General features: G+C 39.9%; 1 protein-coding gene across 1 annotated transcript in view; it reads right to left on the bottom strand.

The window, feature by feature from the left end:
* Positions 1–23,515, bottom strand: part of SFXN1 (sideroflexin 1) — a 76,224-nt gene that overhangs the window by 24,240 nt on the left and 28,469 nt on the right. Inside the window, exons 2-7 of the mRNA XM_006884368.1 lie at positions 20,006–20,178; positions 12,357–12,527; positions 11,210–11,308; positions 4,575–4,650; positions 2,981–3,066; positions 1,201–1,328 (exon numbers count right to left, since the gene is read on the bottom strand). Of these exons, the coding sequence (XP_006884430.1) occupies positions 1,201–1,328; positions 2,981–3,066; positions 4,575–4,650; positions 11,210–11,308; positions 12,357–12,527; positions 20,006–20,169 (724 nt within the window). The 5' untranslated portion in view covers positions 20,170–20,178. The remainder of the gene's footprint in view (positions 1–1,200; positions 1,329–2,980; positions 3,067–4,574; positions 4,651–11,209; positions 11,309–12,356; positions 12,528–20,005; positions 20,179–23,515) is intronic.

Raw genomic sequence — 23,515 nt, 5'->3', positions numbered from 1 at the left:
TTTAGCTCTAATAAATAGTTTTGCAACACTGCCATCTCCTGGTCATATAATTTTCTTTGAAAAAGTCTGAAGCAGAACTCTGGGCTCAGGAGTCTAATACTTCACAGACACCCTCCCGATGCTCCCTTGTCAGGAGGATCCTGGTGGTCTTTCCCTCTTAGCAGGCATGCCAACATTATGTGCCTCTAAGTGTCCCTCATACACTGTTCTCCAATTTTTGGTGGTTACTCGCATTCACACTGACAAAAAGTACTTCAAATAGCAAAAAGTATTCAAAGGAAAACTTGACCACAGTATGCTCCATTCGTGAGCTTAGTCTTAACTGATAAATGCCATTTTCATTTAGTATAGATATCATTAAATATATTAATTTCTGGGATAGCTGCCTCTCCTTACCAAGAATACTATAAATTCTAGGTATTCAGATTTCATTTTTATTAAATTGTGATTTGAGTGCATGCTACTGTTAACATTTTACAACACTGATTACAAGACTCACTATGTAATAGCACTCTTCCCACTTCCTTCCATAATTCTTATTTTCATTTACTTCAATCATTCCCCAATCTGCCTTCGGGGCTTGATCCTTGGGCAAACATTGACCTAACATGGTTTTTCTAAGGAGTGTATTTGTCGAGTGTTACTGGTCACCCTATGTGGTTGAAAGTTGAACTAATATGGTGAGTTTTGTTCCAGGTTTGAAAGATGATGAAGGGTCATAGTCCTGAGGGTTCCACCCGTCACTTTCAGACCAAGGAGCTCTACTGGCCTAGTGCATAAAGAATTGTACTGCAAACTCAAAGGCACCTGGTTCAAATCCACTTGCTGCTCTACTGGGGAAGGATGGGCAGTCTCCTCTCATGCTATTTATTGCCTCAGAAAATCCACTGGAAGGTCAGCTAAGAGTCTGTTCCTGCTCAAGGGTACCAAACAACAACAGCCTTGGGAATTGTGAAAAAATACATTTCTATTCTTTAAAGGCACCCACTTGTGATATTTCTGTTATAGCAGCTAGGAAATAAAGACAGCTCTTAGCACCATCTCCAATGCTACATAGTTTACTTATTTTGTATGTTTTCTGCTTCTCCAAGTAGCATGTAAATTCCACCAGAGAGGTGATTCTGCTGTTGCTGTTGTTCACTGATGCATGAGAGCCTGTCTGACAAATATTTACTGACTATGTGACAAGGTTCCACTGACCCATGCCGGGGGCTGCCATGAGGATCCTGGAGACGACGACTTGTGTGATGGCTTGTCTGGCAGCATTCGCTGATTCACCCAAGCGGTTCCCGTTTTCATCGGTGACAGGAATGCCCACTTTGAGTTCCCTGTGGAGCAAAATACATACAAAGAAGTTCACAAATGTCTTTATCAAAGGGCTTGAAATAATACCGTGTTGGGAATGCTCAAGATAAAAAATCCTCTCAAGTGTCATTTCGTCACTAATAAGTCTATTTTTCACTACTATGAAAAATTTCTGATCAGCAAAAAGTGGCACTAATAAACTTTCAATGTACACTGTCAGCAAAAAAGAGGTAGAGTCTCAACAGCTTGGACGACACAAAGCAGCAGCAAGAGACAGGCTCGGTCACAGCCATGCCGGAGGGGACGGCACAAGATCAGGCAGAGCTTTGCTGTACAGAGTTGATATCAATCAGAACTGACTCAGTCCCTCCCAACTACAGTTTTTTTGAAAAGGTGTACTCTTTATCAGTACTGCTGTTATCTGTCAATGAGTCAGAATTGACTCATACTGACTTTCCAGCAGGTTTCTAGAGGCTGTAACTCACCTAGGACGAGACTGCCCATCTTTCTCCCACAGGGCAGCTGATGGCTTCAAATCACCAGCCTTTGGGTTGGCAGTGCAACTCCTTTTACCACTAAGCCACGACAGGTCCCTTTATCCCTAATAACATGATTTAAAGGATGAATGTGCTGACTTAAAGATAAGGCTAATTCCTACGCTCATGTGAAACTTTGATCAACTCTGCAGATGAGAAATTGTAAGTATGCTGACAGAAGTCATTACATTAGTACATTTGATAACTATAGTTACTAAAACTAAATATAACCCTTAATTTTACCCTGTTTTCCATTATTCATTTCAAAGTGCTTTCTCTTGTTCTTTCTTCTCCTTTAACTTTTGCTAGTTCTAAAAATACTTTCAAACATAAAGATATTACTTTAAAGACAAAAAGAAAATGCCAGTGAAAGAAGAATAATAAGCTGTTTAAAGAATAATGTTTCTTTGCTCAGACTTTGCCTAGTGTTATTCTACTACACCACAAAGCCTCCTTTTCTCAAACTCAGAGGATAGAACTACTACATAGAAGAGCTATGTAGTACTAAAAGACACTTTAAGTACACTTGTGTGTGTGTATGCTCTGGTGGCCAAGTGGCAAAAAGCTGAGCTGAAATCCCAAAGGCACACAGTTCGAGGCCACCAGATGCTCCATGGGAGAAAGATGGGCAATTAACTGCCTCTGAAAGTCTGCCAGAGGGTCAGCTATGAGTCGGTCACTCTGCTTCAAGATTTAGCAGTTCATGGACCCTTGTCTCATCTCTGAATCCACCTCTTTCCTCACCCTCTCAATACAAAAAGACAGTAGACTTGCTGCTGGCAAGTAGACCCCATGTATTACACAATAAAACTGCCCCACAGGGTTTTCTTGGCCGTAGTATGTCCAGAAGTGAAGCTTCTGCTCTTTCTTCCACAGTGCCAATTGTGGGTATGAAGAACCAGGCTTCTGATTAGTAGCAAAATACAACCCATTGTTTCATCCAGAGACCATTCCTCACCCCCGGCCCCATATTATTTTGAAGCCAAATCCCCAATTTCACTGAATTCCATTTGTAAATACTGAAATGCTTTTAACAAAACTAAATTACTAAATTACTATACTCAACAGCACCTAACAACAAATTATTATAAGAGAAACTCTACCTCAAAGTTCTTTCTCAGAGTGTGTATTAATCTTACCTTTGCCTCATTAGTGGAATATTGATGCAATTAGCAGCAGCTACAGCAGCGAAAGGGACAAAGCGTCCTATCAGCGGTGAGACGTGCTGTAGAAAAGACAAGTAAAAAATATTATCTTACTTCTCCTATATTTTGAAGTTGAAAAACTTACTTTAGAAAAACCCAAAACTGTTAGGACTTTGTTTGTGTACCATATTATTGTAGATAAATAATAATAATATGTTGTTGTTATATACCATTGAGTTTGGAAGCCAACTCACAGCTGAGCCTCCAGTGGGTTTTCAAAGGCGGTAAGCCACATGGGAGGGACTGTCCTTCTTTCACCTGCAGAGCAGCCGCGCATTCAAACCATGTGCCTTCGTGTTGGCAGCACAGCTCCTACCACTAGGCCACCAGAGCTCCCTAATAATAATATATAACATAGTAATAATACAATAATGAGCAATCTGGTAATAATATATTGTTGTTGCTTGCTCTCGAGTCTAGCATGACTCACAGTGACTCCATAAATAAAAGGAATGAAGCCCTTCCACAACCATCACCATTTATCAAAGTTCACCGAGTTTCCAGAGGAATGCTGTTTAGAAAGTGGATGCCACTCCTGCTTCCAAAAATAATATATTACCATATGTTATGAGGTGGATTGATTCAGTGACTAGGGTATCGGGATGGGAGTGTCAGAGACAGTGCGACTGGCACAGGACAGAGCACAGTTTAGGGCTGTTGTACATAGGGTCGCTATGAGTCGCAAGCGACTCAACGGCACATAACAACAACAATAGTAATAACCATAATGCTGTGGTAGCTTGTTTATTGCTATAATATTAGAAACTATGCCAAAGGTATTTCAAATTCCAGCAAGACATTTTTATAGCTTAGTATTCCTGAAGGACTGTGGACTTACAGCCCTAAGCCCGGATGCTGGCTCTCCTGTCTCTTCAGAAGCATGATCATAAACTTAGATGGGCTCTTAGGATGAATGAGCATCTAACACTTAATACATAGTATCGGGCAAAGACCACGGGTTTGGTCAATGTTACTGGCCACAAACATTCCCAAGGTTCCTAGTAAACGCCAAGCAAGTCAGTTCTTATTCACAGTAAACCCTCATTGGGTTTCCTAGGCTGCCATCTTTCACCTACTGAGTAACTGCTGGATTTGAACTGCCAACCTTTCGGTGAGCAGTTTGATGTGTTATGCACAATGCTATCAGGACACCTTTTCTCAAGCTTAGTAGAAGACAGAATCCAAAATATGCCACCCAAACCATCATGTATATTATAACCAGTTATCATCAAGTTGACTCAAACTCATGGCCACCTGGCATATGTCTGAGTGGAACTGTGCTTCTTAAGAGTTTTTCATGGCTGATTCTGCAAGCAGATCACTAGGTCTCTCTTCTGAGGCACCAAAGGTGGGCTTTAATCTTTAATTTTGTTTAGCAACCAAATACCTTAGCCGTTTGCACTACTCATCGACTCCTTAACTATAACTTGAACTGTTTTATAAATAATAGAGGAAGTTAGGACCAGGGAGGCAAAAACAAAATAGTAAGTTCTACTACAGAGAGTACAGAAAATAAGTATCAGCATACCTTTGTTAATGCATTAAGTCCCAGAGCTGTTGCTACAGCACCAGTTGTTGCAGAAACATAAGCTGTTCCTAATTCACTGGAAAGAAAATGAATACTGCATCAACAAGACTTGTAAGTGAGGGAACTCTTGCATAGTATTTCTTGAAGACAGAAGAGGGAGGATATGAAGGATCATGAATAAGATTGGAGAGTCTACAAAACCACACTCATTATCACTCAACATGTAGAGAAAGCTAGGAAAAGTGAATGGATCCTTAACAATTATGATTCTTCACACATAACCTTGTTACAACCAACCAGATTACTGAATATCTCCACAAGGAGTAGAGATGGAGGGGGGCTGTGACTGTGCAGGAACCTACAAGAATATGTCCACGGGACTAAAAAGTACAGTTGTTATTGTTGTTACGTGCCATCGAGTCGTTTGCAACTCACAGCAATCCTATATACATTACCTTTGCTTAAATAAAAAATAATTATCAAAATATTAATATGCATAGTGAAAATAAAAGTGCAATAACACCAATTTTAAAAAATCTTACTGTATAAAATGTTAGATAAATCTCATCTTCAAAATACAAGTAAGCAAATGCAATTATCTTTCTTAAAAAAATAAAAATGTAAGAACTGGAGGAGATGGAGAGCTGATAAATACTACTAGAGGCAGATTCAATACCCCGAGTGCCAACTGATGGTACAAGAAGGACAAGGGCTGTCCAAAGCAATTTTAAGTGAGAAAATAAACAAAATATTTTCTTCTTTCAAGTATCACTCAATTAATGCTCAAATTTTTATTTCATTAACCTCCTTAGTGTAAGGGCTTTATGAGTGTTGTTTTGGGATTTGTTGTTTGTTTGTTTTTTTTTAAATAGAAGGTAAATTTTTAAAACAGTTCTACTTTTTCACTATTTCACAGTAACAAAAAGGCACAAGCAATTTAAGTATTCATTAGTGGAGGAATGGATAAATAAAATGTGGTCTGTAAATACAATAAAATAATACTCAGGTAAAAACAAAAAATAAGTTTTCAAAACATTCCGGAAATAAATGAACCTGATGGATATTATTATTGTTGTTAGGTGCCATTGAGTTGGGTACGACCCATAGCAACCCTATGAACAACAAATGTGAACCCCGCCTTAGACTGTGCCATCCTCACACTTCCTGACACATTAGAGCTCACTGAAGCAGTCACCATGTCAATCCACTTGATTGAGGGTCTTTCCCTTTTTCACTGACCCTCTACATTTCTGAGCATCATGTCCCTCTGCAAGGAATAGCTTCTCATAGACTATCAGAAGAGACTCTGAATATTGTACTACAACACTGAGAAGTCAAAAGCAAAGAGGAAAAAGTAGAAAAGTTAAGGAGCTGAACAGAAGATTTAAAAAAGCATGGGAAGACAAAGCAAGGTATTATAATGAAATGTGCAAGGAACTGGAGTCCCTCAGGAATTCTTAAGCTGAAGGAACTGAAGAACAAATTCAAGCCTTTAAGGTACAATACTTAGACGCTGAAGGCAGAATGCTGACTGACCCAGGAAGCATCAAAAGAGGCTGGAAAGAGTACAGAGTCACTATACCAAAAACAATTGGCCAACACAGAAGAATTTCATGAAACAACATAAGATCAAGAGCCTATGGTGATGAAGGAGGAAGTTCAAGCTGTACTGAAGATATTGTAAAAAAAACAAGGCTCCAAGAATTGATAGAATATCAATTGACATATTTCAGATGCTGCTTTGGACAGTCACCAAATTATGCCAAGAAATCTGGAAGATGACTACTGGGAAAACTGAACGGAAGAGATCTGCATTTATTCCCATTCCAACATGACCCAACAGAATGTGGAAATTATCGAACGATTCAAGCAAGACCCTGCTGAAGGTTATCCAGAAATGACAGTACATCAGCAGAGAACTGCTAGATGTGCAGGCTGGGTTTAGAAGAGGACATGGCATTAGAGACATCAAAGCCAATGTCAGATGATCTTTGCTGAAAGCAGAGAGTATTAGAGGAATGTCCATCTGTGTTTCATTGACTATGAACAGGCATTTGACTGTGTGTATTGAACAGCAAACTGTGACTAACCTTGAGAAGAATGGGGATTACAGAACACTTAAATGTGCTCATGTGAAACCTATACTTGGACCAGGAAGCAGTAGTCAGAACAGAGCAGGGGAAACACTGCATGGTTCAAGATCAGAAAAAGTGAGCATCAGGGATACATCCCATCTCCATACCTCTTCAATCCATATGCAGAACAGATCATTCGGGAGGCTGGACTTTATTAGGAGGAAAGTGGTATCCTGATTGGAGGAAGACTCATCAACAACCTGAGTTATGCAAATAACACAACCTTGCTTGTCAAAACTGAAGAGAACATGAGGTGTTTGCTGCAGAAAGTCATGGACTGTAGTCTTCAATACGGATTGAAGCTCAGCATCAAGAAAACAAAGATTTTCACTACTGGGCCAATTATTAGCAGCTTCATGATGGGCAGAGAAGAGAATGAGATTGTTGATAACTTCAGCTTGCTTGGTTCCACAATCAACTCTTAGCACCAGCAGTCAGGAAATCAAGACAAATTGCCTTAGAAAGGTCTGCTGTCAGAATGTCAGTCTAGAGACTAAGGTGTGCCTGATCCAGGCTATGGCCTTTGCAACTATTTGCTATGCACTAAGAGCTAGACATTAACTAAGGATGATAGAAAAGGGATCGATAGCTTTGAGCTGTGGTGCTGGAGAAGAGTGTTGAACATACCATGGACAGGCTGCCAAAAGAACAAACAAGTTTGTCCTGGAGAGGGTGAAACCAGGCTGCTCCCTATAGGCAAGGATTTTGAGGTTCCATCTCCATAGTTTGGGCACATGGCCAGGAGGGGCCAGTCCTTGGAGAGAAACATCATGCTTAGGAGGGTAGAGTATCAGCACAGGAGAGGAAGACATGAGAAGGATTGCCTTAGTGACTGGAGAATGAGATTAGGCCTGTCAGAGATGATGAGCTTGGCTCAGGATAGGGCGACTCGATGGCACATAACAACCACAGCACCTTGCCTGAAGTGTGTGAGGCAAAGCTTTATTATCTTTGCCTCCAAAAACCACTCTGACTTCACTGTCTCCAAGACATTTATTTGTTTGTTCTTTCGGCTGTCTATGGAATATTTGGTGGTCTTCTCCAACCCCACAGCTCAAAGGCACAAATTCTTCTTAGGGTTTATATAGAACCACTAAATGGTTCTTCTAGATGGACATTATGTTGAGCAAAACACGTTCAATTGTTTACAAAAAATCAAATACTGTATGTTCTCACTTTTATGAAATGACATTAACAATACATGGAAATCAATGTTATTAGTGATTACTAGGAATGCAGGATGAGGTGGGAGAGGAAAAAGTCACTTGCCAGTTAGTAGATATTTGCTATTCTCAGTTATTAGAAAGTTGCTAGGCGTGGCTATTCCTTGGAGAGGGACATGATGCTAGGAAAGGTGGAGGTCAAAGGAAGAGAGCAAGACTCTCAATTAAATGTATCGACCAGTGACTGCAGCAAAGGGTCCCAAGGTGTCAGAGATGTGGAGAAGGCACAGGATAGGACAGGGTTCAGGTCTGTGGTTCATAGGGTCACTATGAGTAATACTCTACCTAATGACAAGGACGAAATGTATACAGCTTGATGACGTTAATGGATGTCACCAGAAAGCACACAAGGAAAAAAAGACTTGTTAGTAATTGCTATGGCATATAAAATATTGAAGCAATACTAAAAATAACAAAAAGTATGCATGTGGTTATATGCATGTAAGTATATTTGTGTATAGGTATCTATGTGTGTGTGTACATATAAATATGAGCATATGTATCTATGCATACATTGGCTTATATGTATACAATATCCACGTATGTAAACATATGCATATATGTGTACATATGTATGCATCCATGACTATGCAAATATACTCATAAACATAACAAAGCACATGGGAGCACAGCTACAAATACATCTTAGATAAATTTTTACACCTCAAGAGATGAGACTTCTGGGCTTAAAAGATTAAGAAACACAGTCTCAAAGGAAATCTTAGTCAAATGGCACAATACAGTTCATAAAGTCACTTTCTACATGCTAGTTTGGCAAGTGATGTCTGGGGGTTTTAAAAGCCTGTGAGTAGCCACATAAGGTATATCTATTGGTCTCTAATCATACAGAGTAAAAGAAAAAGAAGGAAACTAAAGACCCCAAGAAGAAACTAGTCTACAGGACCAATAATCCACATGAAGCGTCAGGGCCTCTAACCTGAGCTCTAAAGGACTTACATGGTGCCCAGCTACCACCACTGACCGTTTTAATCAGAGTCACAATAGATAGACTCGGGAAGAATGGGAGGAAAACAGGACCTCAAATGTCTAAAATAACAACAAAAACAACAACAACCCTAAAACCAAAAATAGGCCTACTTGATTTTGTCTGGAGGATTTTCAGAAAGAATTGCCCTCAGACACCTTGAAGCTAAATAAAAAATTGGGTCAAAAAGGATGACTATCACAAGCACTGTGGTAAAAAGCTTGGGAAACTAGATTAATGGACAGGAACAACCCAAACAGGAATAATGAGAGTTTGTGTGCACTGTAAAGAAGCTAGCCAAGGTCACGGAACAACCTGCGTAGAAATTGTTGAATGGAAACTTCAACTGCTGCACACACCTTCACAGGGGACATAATAGAATACTAGTGTAAACCAAACCAAGCCAAGCGAAACCAAACCACTTGTGCTTGCTTTCTGGCTCTACAGATGATCTATTACAGAAACAAAATTAGAAGTCGCATTGCCATGAGCCCCTCCTGATTTCTGCAGACCCCATACTGTGATGACCCAGCTACTTTTAAATTATTTGTAAAAAAATGCTGGGTCAAATGGTATCTCTATTTGCAACTTTTTGAGAAAGCACCACACCATTTTCCACAGTGTTTGCACCATTTTACACTTCCACCAACAGTGAATAAGGGTTCCAGTTTCTCCACAACCTTACTAGCATTTATTGTTTGCTGTTCTGTTAAATTTTGCTATACTTACTGGGATGAGATGATATCTCATAGTTGTTTTGATTTGCATCTCTCTTAGAGCTAGGGATTTTGAACATTTCTTCATGTGCTTGTTGGCCATCTGAATGTCTTCTTTGGTGAAGTGTCTGTTCATATCCTGTGCCCATTTTTCAACTGGATTATTTACCTTTATCTTGTTGTGGTGCTCAAGTATTTTATAAATTCTAGATATAAGTCCCTTATCTGACATGTCATTACCAAATACTTTTCCCCAGTCTGTGGCTTCCCTTTTTACCCTGTTGGAGAAGTTTTTGGATGTGCATAGGGATTTGAGTCTTAGAAGGTCCCATTCATCTATTTTATCTTCTTCTGACTGTAGATTTTCAGGACACTTGGAAGACTGTTTATGTTGTGATTAGGACTACTAAAGTTCTCAAAACATTGCCAATTAAAAAAAATTCACATGAACAACATAGTGACATCAGTTACATAAATCATATTGTACCCAAATATTTGTGGTAAAATTTTCCATTATCACAAACAGAAGCTCACTCTATGCTTTCTGATTAACTTCCCCTTTCTTCTTCCCTCTCCCCTGTTAACCTCTAATAGATTCTGGTTGACCCATTTCCTTTTGATTTTGGTGGCTATTACATGCTATTGGATGGCTATTGGAGGGATGGCTTGTTATTTCCCTCAACTCAGGTAAGAGGCTATCCTTGAGTTGCCTCCACATGGTATGTGAGCTCAAGCATGCAAGAGACATGTCAACCTACTGACACTATTTCAACAGAGTAATGCTTGTCGTGAACACAAAAACCTTAAACATAAAATCCAATTTTGACTCCTGGTGACCCCATATGTGTGAAGCAGAATCAGGCACCAGAGGTTTTCAAGGGCTGCGTTTTATGGAAGTAGATCACCAGGCTTTTCTTCCATGGTACCAATGTGTATGTTCAAACCACATAGGACACATCATTTGTACCATCCTGGGCCCTAACAAAATGCACTGACAGAGTGACTACAACAACAGGTACAAGCATGGCAGACACTGTGAGATCGATATAGGACAGGACAAGGTTGCAATCTGCCTCTCATAGTGTTACTAACAGTTGGAATTGACTTAACAGCAGCTAACCTCAGAGACCTACTGTTTGGTGAAGCAGGCTGAATGAAAAGTTATCTTAATAGAAAGAAACATACTTTCTTTTAAAATATGCCCATATTCTAAATAATAGAAATGATTTACCTAAATATACTTCTTTTTTTGTTTTAAATTTTTATATTAGTTTGCTTGTTGTTGTTGTTGACTGCTTTTGCATCAAGCATGACTCATAGCGACCCTCTGAACAAAAGGCCTGAAGCCCCTCTACAACTACAGACATTTATCAAAGTTCATAGAGCTTCCAGAGGCATGTTATTAAGCCACTCCTGCTTATCAGTTTGAATACACTGTGTTTCACACTATTCTTCATATTGTGTTGCATTCAATCACTCCCATTCATTATTTAATATGCTTTTTAAGCAGAATATGTCACTATCTGATCTCATAAAAGGCAGTGTTGAAGGAGAGTGTTGAGCTGTACAGCCTTACTTCACAGTGAGTGGGGCGTCTCCGCTTCTGTTGGTGTAGTTCACCACCGCGTTGAAGGACTGGTTAACCCACTGCCAGAAGAGCACCGCTGGTGTAGACCTGAAATAGAATCACCGTCCTCCATTATCATCATTTATTACCATGCGTGCCCATCAGTGACCAGAGAAGGGCTTCCAGAGAGGGGCAAAGGCTAAGTGGGAGACTATTCTGGTTCCCAGTGGAGGATATGTGCAACTCAACAGACAGCTAGCTATCCTCTGAGCCTCAGTTTCCTCACTCAGTAGGCAGACTGTGAGGATCAAAAGAGATGAACTTTATAGATGGCCTAACAGAGAATTAAAAATCAAATCGTACTGTCAAAGTGACACCAACTCAAGGCAACTGAGTGTTAAGAGTGGATCTGCTTCATCAGGTTGGCGACCTTTTCACTGAAAATAGTTTGCCAGTCCTTTCTTTTGAGATGCCTCTGGAGAGGTCTGAACCACTAACCTGGAGGTTAGTAGTCAAGCACTTAACCATCTGTGCTTTAAAGGAGCAAAGAAGGCACTCAGTAAATGCCAGATGCCTGTCTTGAGAGGAAGAATGGATGCTATTTGGAGTCTAAGCCATCTTCCCAACTCTGTGAGCAACTGTCTCTGTCTATTTGGTTACAAAAGAATGTACTTAATGGCTTTTTCTTTCTCCATTTCATTTTTCTTTTGAGTCTATGAGTTAGGAAAAACTTTAACCTCATTTTGAGTAATTAAAAAAAACACAAACAAACAACAACCCTCAACCCAACAAACAGCTGCCACCCAGGCAATCTGACCTATGTGTGTGTGTGTGTGTGTGTGTGTGTGTATTGGAGTAGAACTGTACTCTATAGTTTTTAATGGCCGATTTTTCCAGTGCAAGACGCCAGGTTTTTCCTCTGAGGTGTCACTGGGTGGACATAAGCCAGTGACTTGCTCATTAATAACTGAGCTCATTAATTATCCACACCCTCCAGAGACTCTTTGAGTCACAGAGAGGATAAAGAGAAGGGACAAAAAGGTTGCCACCTTCACACAAAATGAAAACTATAAATGAAGTGACATTTTATTTCATTATGACTTACAAATGTAAAATGCACTTTAGTCCTTTGCAATATGAAAAGTACATAACTCACCTATAAAATGTCATCATACAGCCGGTGATGGTCATGTTCATTGGAACCTGAGCTGACATTCTTCCTATCAAGATCATCTTCTCACCAGTGTCAGGATGAAAAGCTGAATCATAGACGTACTTTGCTCTCCATAATTCATTTTCTGTAAGACCTGAAGGCACAACTCCTTGTCTAGGGAAGACAATGACAAATACCATGGCAGCTTCCTTTCAAATATCTTGCAGAGTCCTAGAGACAAGCAGCTACCAATTTTTAACCTGAATTCATACAGCCATGGAGTACGGCTGTATGCCAACTCACAGTGACTCTAGAGGACAGAACTCTGGTTTCCAAGGCCATAAATCTTTAATGGAAGCAGAGAGCCTTATCTCTCTTACAGAGTAGCTGGTGGTTTTGAATGGCCAACTCTACAGCTCAAAGCTTAACTCAGTGTACCACCAGGGCTCCTTGTTGTTGTTTTTGAATGTGCTGTCAAGTCACCTGCCCGCTCACTGCAACTCTAGGCACAATAGCTCTGAACCCTGCTCTATCCAGAGCCAGTCTCACTGTCTCTGACACACTTAGCCCCACTGCCTCAGTTACTGTATCAATCCATTTCATCCAGGGTCTTCCTCTCCTGTGCTGTCCCTCCACCCTTCCAAGCATAATGTACTTTTCCAAGGACTAGTTCTTCCTGGCAACAGGCTCAAAGTATGTGAGACAGAGCTTCAAAATCTTTCACTTCTGAAGTAATAGGCCTTCAAAAACCCTATGCACCAGAGCTCCTTAACCTCTACAACTGTGCCTGAATGAAATAACACAAATCTAACTACTACAAGCAGTGAAATCTTAACAAAGGATGATAAACATTTAAAATGAACATTTCAAGCCTATCTCGAATTACCTGTAATTTGGAAGAACACATAGCATAATAGAGAAGTCTTTAACGTTAAAACAGTCTTTGCTTTAAATGATGTATTTTCAACTGTATTTCGAACTTTTCTTTCTTTCATTGTTATTAAGTAGGAAGTGAAACATGGTTGACCCTCCAGCGAGTTTTCAGAGGCTGTAAACCATGCAGGAGATTTTCTGTCTCCCACAGCCCAGCTGGTGAATCCAAACCAACCACTAGGGTGGCGCCACCTGCAGGTTAGCAGCACAGGCCCCTAAGTACTGAGCCACCGGTATGCCATTTGAACTTGGTGAACAACAACAAAAATTAAAAAAAAAATTAAAAAATCTTCAATCAGTTAAACAAAATTCATGGCATTCACGAATATCAATTCCTTTGTACAACCAGCCATTTAAAAGCCTAGAATAGACTCTTCAGTTAAAAAAAAAGTTCAATATTCATTATTTATTCTCCTTATTAAAAACACATTTTCCATTGCTAGAAACATGAAAAATTTAATTGCTCTAATGTAGAAACACATTAAACCACTGAAATCTAATCCCTACTGTCAATGTTCTGGTGAGCACACTTTCAGCCTCTCTTTCATGTTCTTTATGCCATATGCTTATTTACAAGTGTCATACCTTCCTGCTACTAAGTATCCACTTTTTAAACACAATGATACATTCAGAACACACCTCTTTGTAATTCTTTTTCCACACCATCTTCTAAATTCGCTATAGCATTCCACCATATATCATAAAATGTCATACCAATGTTCCATTGCTAGATATCTTAGTCACTTATATATTTTTCATGTACATGAAATATTTTTGTGATTAAATTTTTACCCACATCCAAGATTTTTAGAAAGCAATGAGTTGATTTGATGAGATAAATGTGGTACAAAATATTTAGAGTTTAGTTACATGTTTTGATCAATTTTTCTATTTGAGTATCTTTTTTTTATAATCCTTTATAGTATCATCTTCATGACTATTTATTATTATTATTTATGTCAATTATCTATTTGTGCTGGTGTCAATACCCACTATCTTAATCTGACAGTCTTTTTGATACTTGATAGAACATTTTTCCTCACTCCATTATTCTTCCTTTCCAATAAAATGCCTTACTCAATTTATTTTTTCACGTAAACCTTAGAATCATTTTGTCAGTTTTACAGGCAATCACAATTGTATTTTGACTGAAAATGTCTTCTTCTGGAGAGAAATGATACCTCTATAATATGAAGTCTTTCAATAGCTCCTCAGATGTGAGAATGGTATAAGCTCGTTTCACATCCTTGGGGTCTGTTATCAGGAGGTGCTAGTCTCTGGGGAAAGACACTATGCTTGGTGGTAAAGCAGTTATTATTTCAGGTACCATCAAGTTGATTATGACGCATTGCAATCTTCATCATGTTCACGGTGACTTTCGAAGTCACTGTGCCAGTCCATCTCATCGTGAGTCTTCCTCTCTTTTGCTCAACCCTTCCCAGCATGATGCCTTGGGGTCAGTTCTTGAAAACTGACATTGTTGCCTTGATAAAGGAGACGGCCAGTGAAAAAGAGGAAGACCTCAAGGAAATGGAATGATACAGTGATTGCAACAGTGGGCCCAGGCAGCAGCAGGGGCTGTGAGGGCGGGGCAGGACCAGGCAGTTCCTGTAGAGTCTCAGCAGATTTAACAGCACCTAAGTCCAGGGCACACTCAGCTCTCCTCACTCAAATGCTTTATATTTATGACCCTAGGGGGCTTACCATAGCTCTGCACTTCTGGATGAGTTTATTCCAAGATATTTAACATTTTTTTATTGTTTTTTTGAACCCAGTTTAAAATTACCACCATACAGAGTTGTGCTAAGCCAAAGGCTGCATCGTTCTGGCCGTGTGATTCCACCTGAGGCTCCAAGGGGACAAAGACGGGCAATCTCCTCCTTTGCGATTGGTCTTGGAAACCTTCTAGAGGGCCAGGCATACATAGGTTCTGACTTAACAGCAAGAAGTTTGAGTGTTTTACTTTAACTGATTTTTGGAGCCCTAGTGGTGCAGTGCATGATGCCACAGGGTTGCCAGGAGTCAGTATTAACTTGATAGTAATGAACAACTGAGTATTGCTGACTGATAGGAGAGAGTGGATTTTTCTTATTGTTGGTATGTTACATCAAATTGACTGCAACCTTGTGAACTGTAGATCTGAATCATGCTTCGTCCTGTGCCGTCCTTACCATTTCCTACACAGTTAAGCTTATTGCTATTGTCACTGCATCAATCCATCTTGTTGAGGGTCTTTCTCTCCTATGCTGATCCTCCACCTTTCTAGGCATGATGTCCTTCTCTGATGAGTGGCCTCTCCTAACAACATGCTGTAAGTATGTAAGGTGGAGTTTAACTATTATTGCCTCTAAGAAGCACCTTGGTTTCACTTTCTCCAGAACCTTCCTGTTTGTTCTTTTGGCAGTCCATAGGATATTCAAGAAACTTCTCCAACACCACAACTCAAAGGCATCGATTCTTTGGTCATCCTTAGTCATTGTCTAACTTTCAGACACATAGCAAGAATTGAGAAGACTATGGCTTTGGTCAGAGGACTACCTCTTAGTCTTTAAATAAACTGATCATTGTTGTTGATGTTATGTGCTGTGGAGTCACCTGCGACTCATAGTGACCCTATGTACAACAGCCCTAAACCTTGCCCTATCCTGTACCAATCTTATTGTCTCTGACATACCTATCCCCATTTCCCCAGGTACTGAATCAACCCACCTCATTAAGGGTCTTCCTCTCCTGTGCTGTCCCTCCACCCTCTCAAGTATGATGTCCCTTTCCAAGGAATGATCCCATTTTCACTTCAATATTCTGTAGAGATCATTGATAGCAGATTTCCCCAAAGTGATATAGCTCTTAATTTCTTGACTGCTGGTACCAAAGGTTGATGGTGGATCCAAGCAAGATGAAACCGTTGACAACTTCAATCTCTTCTCTATTCATCATGATGTTGTCTACTGGCCCAGTGGTAAGGATTTTTGTTTTCTTGATATTGAGATGTAATCCATAGTCAAGAATGAAGGTCTTGATCTTCTGCAGCAAGTATTTCAAGTCCTCTTCACTTTCAGCAAGCAAGGTTGTGTCATCTGCATAACACAAGTTGCTGATGACTTTTCTTACAATCCTGATGACACATTCTTCTTCATAAAGACTGGCTTTTCAAATAATTTGTTCAGTATACAGATTAAATAGATATGGAGAAAGGATACAGCCCTGATGCAAACCTGTCTTGATTTGAAAGGATACAGGCCTGATGCAGACCTTTCTTGATTTTTAAATCATGCAGTGTTTTCTTCCTTTTTTCAATAGCATCTTGGTCTAGGTTGCGTATGAGCACAATGAAGATTTCTGGGATTCTCATTCTTCTCAATGTTAGCCACAATTTGCTATCCACAAGGTCAAATGACAATCATATAATATACCGTGAAAGTAATAAAAAAATGACAAAGAATGGTGTTGTAGTCATTTCAAGACCATTTCAAGGTCCATCCTGATAACAGTCTCTTAATAGTTCTGTTTTTTTGCCGTTAATTGTTGAGAACGCAATCATTTGCAAATAATAAACATACTGTCTCATCTTTTCAATATCTACTTGTGTTTCTCTGCCTTACAGAATTGGTCAGGGCTTCTAGAACAATGCTACATAATAGCAAAGGCATCTCTGACTTGCTTCTTCTTTAATGAGAATGACTCAGAATGCAACAGCTTACATAGATGTTAACAGATAGTTATGAGGATAAAGAAAAGACCCAAGTTCAAGTTTTAGAAAATGAAGTAAGGTGGTGAGTTCTCTTTAATTTGTAGCAAAGTCTTTCCTCATCCAAGGAAACAAGGATAATTTCTGTTACATATGTTACATTTCTTCTTTTCCAATTTCTCCGTTAGTAGTACTGATCAATTGTATCTTCACTATCCATTCTTTCTTCCCCTTATGCAGTCTTTTTCATATCAATCTCCTTTTCATTTTTATCAGAGGTTAACAAACTACATTCCACAGTCCATTTCTAAATAGTCTATGAACTATGGGTGGACTGAACCCTGTAAAGGATGATAAAACAAGCTGGAGTACCTGGGCAGGACAACAGTTTATGAAGTGAGCTGTTAATGAAAAGGCTCAAGTCCACCCAGAGGCAACTCAGAAGAAAGGCCTAGCAGTCTATTCTTAAGAATCAGCCACTAAAATTCTTATAAAGCTCAGTTCTCTGACACATCTGTCTCCATCAGCCCTGACTTGAAGACAATGTATAGGAGGGAACAAGCACAGAGTATGCGATAATGACTGTCTCACAAAGCACAAAATATTTTTTGAAAGACTGTATAAAACAATGTATATGAATGAAACATACTATAAAGATATTATTATATGAAAATCAATAAAAAATATTAAATTAAAGAAAAGGTTCCTCTGGCTCTTCACAGAAAAAAAGGAGCCTTGACAGTGCAATGGTTGAGCACTTAGCTGTTGACAGAAAAGGCCAGCGCTTTGAACATAACTGGTGATCTGGAAATCAGTTCCCACAGAGTATAGCATGGGAAACCCTATGAGCCAAGATTCTTATCAGATACAGTTGCCGAGTCAGCATAAAGAGCTCTGTTGGCCTAGTGGGTAAGAAGTTGCACTACCAACCCAACAGCACATGGTTCAAATCTAGCAACTTCTCTGTGGGAGAAAGATAGGCAATCTCTTCCCATGTGATTTATAGCCTCTGAACACTAAGAGAGGGTCAGCTATGAATTGGTCCCAACTTTGTGGTGCCCAACATGAGTTTTTGCCAGCCTCTGAACAACATCCTTGTGGGACATGTCAGGCCTCTTCTATGCCTCTCTGCCTCTGCTTTTGCACGGTGCCGTGTCTGCTCTGGAATTCCACACTCATCTCCAATGAAGAATTACATTTTTGCTCTTAAACTTTTAGGTTCTTTGAAATTCTTCTATGTCATCCTTTTTCAGCAATTCATCTAGCTGCCTTTTCATATCAACCTCTCTCTTTTTTTAATGGCTCTTTGTTCCAGATGCACAAAGAACATCCTTCATTTATTTTCCGTAATTCTTGAAATGTGCTCTGACGGAGTCTTCATTCTTTTTCCTTGTTAGTCAGCACTTTTTCATAGGGCTGCTTGCTGTTTTGTTTTCTGTGCATTCATTCTCTCTTTGTTCACATCAGCATATGGTAACATCTGGCCTGATTTGGTGATTGGCAATAATGTTTCTATCTTGTCCTTGGTTCCCTCTCTAGCTACCTAAGTACGGGGTGTTGAGTATCTTTCTAAAGGGTACATTTAGGTGTATAAATACCAGTTCTGACTCAAGATAACACTGTGTGTGACTGAGTAGAAACTGCCCCATGGGATTTTCCTGGCTGCAGTGTTCAGCAGAGATCATTCAGCCTTTCTTCCATGGCACCACGGGGTGGCCTTGAACCATCAAACTTTCAATTAGCAGTCAAGTGCAAAATGTCTGCAACACTCAGTGCTCCATCAGTCGGATTCCTACTTTCTAGTTGACTTTCTCCTACAGCAGGAATTATCAAAGTACATATGATCTGCTCCCTACCAGTGTTACATGTTTTTTAGAAGGGTTGTAAAATAAAACCTACTCCCTTATGCTAGTTTGCTGGGAGCTTGCATACTGCAGTGATACTGGAAGTTACACCACTGGAATTTCAAATATCAACAGGGTCACCCATGGTGGGCAGTTTCAGTGGTGTTTATAGAATATGGTAGACTAAGAAGAAAGGTCACAACAATGGACCACTCAACACTTGTGAAGATGGGACTGCCGTGCACAAGACCATCGTAATGGGAACCAACAACAAAAGTTAAGAAGAATATGCCTCTTATGACCCACAAAGTCTGAAATACTTATTAAATGGACCTTTACAGAAAAATTGAAATTGTCTGGAGTATCAACATAGGCCACATCTTGTTTTACCTCATCATACCAGCTCTCTGATGGAATGGACACTCTCTGAAGGCACAGCCATCAGCATCCTTCCATCAGAACTTCTTTCTGCAGAACCTTATTCAACGGACCTATTTACCACGGTTGGGAGCTCAGGTGGTGTAGTCTGTAAGGAGCTGGGCCACTAACCCAAAGCCTATACCTCTCTGGCAGTTCAAAGCCACCAGTGGCTCCACGGGAGAAACATAAACAATCTCCTCCGGTGCAATTTACAGCCAGTGGAGGGTCAGCTATGTCTTGATGGCAATGAGATAGAGGAGAAGAGATAAGAAGTAACCAGTCATCCCTAATTCTTGCCAATCTCTCCCTCTACTCTAACCACAACCCCCCACCCCCGACACTATAGCTGAATATAGAAGGATGCACAACATGGTTGTTACTGGGAAGAGTCAGGGGGCTATATGAATGCCAGTATCACATACTGGCACCTCTTGATTGGAGGGATGTTGCCCCATTTTCAAATGTATCAAATATACTGTGAACTAGTCAAAAGAAGAAATCAATCTTGGAAGAAATGCAGCCAGTGTGCTCCTTAGAAGCAAAGACAGTTAAGACTTTGTCCACCACAATTTCGGCATGCTATCAAAAGGGTATCAATGGAGAGAAGTAAATATATTTTTTTCTTGGGGGGTTCCCCCTTTCATAAAGGATTCCAAAGCGAAGAAATAAAAACTCGTAAAATCAGTATGTGAAGGTTTAAAAGCAATTAAGTTAATGATACTTCATCAATACATAAGCCAAAATAATGATGATGATGATGATGTTACCTGTAATCATGTATTATTTTCCTTGCATTCTCTAGTTGTTCGTTGCTTAAGAGGATATTCCTGGGATCTGTCACCGTGAAGAAATGATTGGCTCGTCCGACAAAAGTGCTTTGGTCCCATCGAGGTTCCTTAATATTGATGTTTGGTGGCAGTTCTCCTGACATCGTTCTAGACTACAGAGGATCAGTAAAGACAAGTTTACTTAAGAATCCATCACACATTACAGGCACAGGGACCTTCAAGTGAAGAGTTTTGTACTCTTCCAATTTATAGAAATAATTTTGCTGTTATAGGCAAAAATATTACCTAACTCCAAAGCTAACTTTGTCCCTAAGTGTCTATTAATCTGACCCATATTTCAGTCATTACCTAGATATTTCTAAATACCCAGTGTTCCATCATTTCTTACTCTTTAGAAACTTGGAAATATTCTAGAAAAAGAAAGATTAAATTTAAAGTTTAAAAACAATGTTATCAGTGACTGTGTATGAAGTTTAAAACTACTTTTCTGGATGAAACTGTGGCCAATAACTACAGTTCAAAATCACCATCATAGAACTTCTGTTATTCTTCCTTTCTCTCTCTTTTCAGATTTAAGCCATCTGGGTGGGAGGGAAATGGTATCTGACTGTAGTTTCAATGAACATCTCTCTGATGGCTCTGTGCTCTGTAGCCATTTAAGTGTCATTTTTGGTAAAATGTCTACTCACGTCTTTTGCCCCTCTTTGGGTTTCTTTTCTTTTTGTTGGTAAGTTATCCAACCTCCTGGTTTATTCTTACAAGCAATGAATTGTTACCTGCCACTGAGTCATAACCAACTCATAGCTGCCCCTCCTAGTGGGTTTTCAGAGACTATAAATTGCACAAGAGGAGACTGCTCATCTTTCTCCCAGAGAGCAGCTGATGGCCTTAAACTATGTGCCTTGGGACTGGCAGCACAACAGCTTATCACTAGGCCATCAGAGCTCCCTTACTCACTGCTGGGTACAATTTTCCCACATCCTCATCAACATTGGGAAATGGCTTCTGAATTCTGGTCCATTACTGTTTCTTTCTACTAGTAAAACCTGTTGTCATCAAGTTAAAATTGACTCATAGTGACCCTACAGGACAGAATGGAATTGCCCTATGGGGATTCAAAGGCTGTAATATTTGTGGAAACAAAGCACATCTCTCTCCTGAGAATATATCAGTGGGTTCGAACTGTTAATCTTTCAGTCAGCAGTCAGGCACTTGACAGCTGTGACATGTACTTCAACTTAAATTCGGAAACACTTGATTTGTAGGCTGAGATCTACAGTGGAGCCCTAGATACATTTTTATTTTTGACATTCATTCAGTTACCTTCAAATTTCTTCTTGACCATAAAATCCACGGTGTGGCTATGCTCAGCAAGTGCTAGGGACCCAAGGGAGGGCAGTTCACCTTTGGGATTTGTAGAAAGAACCAAGAAACTTGCCTGGGTGTGCCCTACATGATTTACTGAAAACAGCCCACAAGGTCAGGAATCATAGTTCCAAATGTCACACAACCTGTTTGTAGGAACCACATAACCAATACCATAAACTTTTAAAATCTGCAATTATATACACATTCTAATCATGGCCTTTGTCTATTTGTATAGTACTTCCTGTAATAGTGATGGATCATGACTGTTACCAGGTATGATCTGGTGGTGATTTTCTTTGTTTCTAAATTGTATAATATGGCTGTGTTTCAGTGGTACACCTTCAGTACTATGCTGATGGTATGTCTCATTGTAGAATGATTCACCTGTCTTGTCTTTTTCTGTCTTAGTTAAGGAGACTCTACAGAGGATGTTGAATCTCCACGACTCCTCCAACTAGTCTACTCAACTCAATGATACTGAATCTTACGGCTCCTAGAGACCCTCAGTTGGGAGGAGTCTGCAAGGAGTCACTGGTAGAAGAGCTGGGGATGCACAGCCCTTTGCATAGCAGAAAAACACGAGATAGATTGTACTACCAGCGTTCCTGCTAGTAAAAGTGACTAATTATGCAAAGAAACTTAAATGTTAAACATTGTTTGTTTAACATTTAACATTGTTGTTGTTCATTGTCATCAAATTGAGGAAAACTCATAACTCATAGCAACCCTATGAACAAAAAGCCTAAAGTCTTTCTATAACTATCATTGTTGCTCCTGGTTCATAGAGTTTCCAGAGGCATGTGGTTTAAGAAGAGGATGCCACTCCTGCTTCCAAACCTGTCTTAAAACTGGGAGCGCCACCAAACACTATCCACCATGGGTAACCATTATGGCATTTGACCCCCAATGGCACAAGGTTCAGCTTCACAGCAAACCCAGATTATTTTACTACAGTAAACTGTCAGAAAAGCACTGTATATCTTAGAAGAATGTTCTCCAAAATGAAATAACAATAGCAATAGGCCCTCAGGCCCAATCAACATTTACATACAAGGGCCATCACAAAGTTTCCAGAGGCATGTGGTTTAGGAAGTGGATGCCACTCCTGCTTCCAAACGTGAGTCAATCTGGGAGCTCCACCAAGCACTGCCCATGACTGGTAGTTAACTATAGTGTTTGACACACGTATGGTACAGTTGTTCATCACTGTAGCAACTCCAAGTTACTGCAGTAGGGCAAAATAGACAGACCACTGCTGTAGCACTTAAAAGAATGTTCATCCCAAAATCAATTAACATTTGGCCCAAGGGGCATGTTAAACATTATACAATGAAAAAGATTCAAATTCATTAACCTTGCTCTGAACACAAACTGTCAATCAAAAATTTAAAATTATGTTCTCTGACCTGAAAGGAACATAATAGAAAAACCACATCTGACAGCCCCATGAACCACACTCTCAGGAAGAGCATGTTGGTGTTGTTGTTGTTAGGTGCCTCTGAGTTGAGTACAACTCATAGCGATCCTGTGAACAAAATATCTGAACCCTATTCTATCCGGCACCATCCTGACTCTTCCTGACACACTAGAGTATATTGCAGCAGTCATCGAATCAATCCACCTGGTTAAGGGTCTTTCTCTCCTTCACGGACCCTCCACCCTTTCCAACATCATGTCCTTCTCTAAGGAACAGGACCTCTTAGCAAAATGTCCAAAGTATGTGAGATGAAGCCTCAGATGGAGGTCAAAGAAAGAGAAGACTGCCACCAAGATAAATGATACAGTGACTTCCACAATAGGTTTGAGCATAGGAGATTGTGAGGATGGCGCAAAGTTTAGATCTGCTTTCATCACTATAAGTCATAGGCAACTTGATGGCGCCTAAACCAACAAAGGCTTTACTATTTACTAGTGGTGAGATGTTGCACTAAAGGAACTTGATTTGAAACCACCAGCTGCTCCAAAGGAGAAAGATGAGCAGTCTCCTTCCATGCAATTTAGAGCCCACTGAAAACCCTCTGGAGGGTTAGCTATGACCACACATAATAACAAAGCTTTACTAGGGAACACTGATGGTGTAATCAGAAGTGAGTTGCTTCTTACCTAACCCAGAAGTGGCAT

Source organism: Elephantulus edwardii, unplaced genomic scaffold (genome assembly GCF_000299155.1).
Source record: "Elephantulus edwardii isolate Elephantulus edwardi_28Jun2011 unplaced genomic scaffold, EleEdw1.0 scaffold00033, whole genome shotgun sequence".
Classification (NCBI taxonomy): Eukaryota; Metazoa; Chordata; class Mammalia; order Macroscelidea; family Macroscelididae; genus Elephantulus; species Elephantulus edwardii.
The sequence above is the reverse complement of the archived record's forward strand: the minus strand, read 5'-3'. Positions and strand labels throughout refer to the sequence as shown.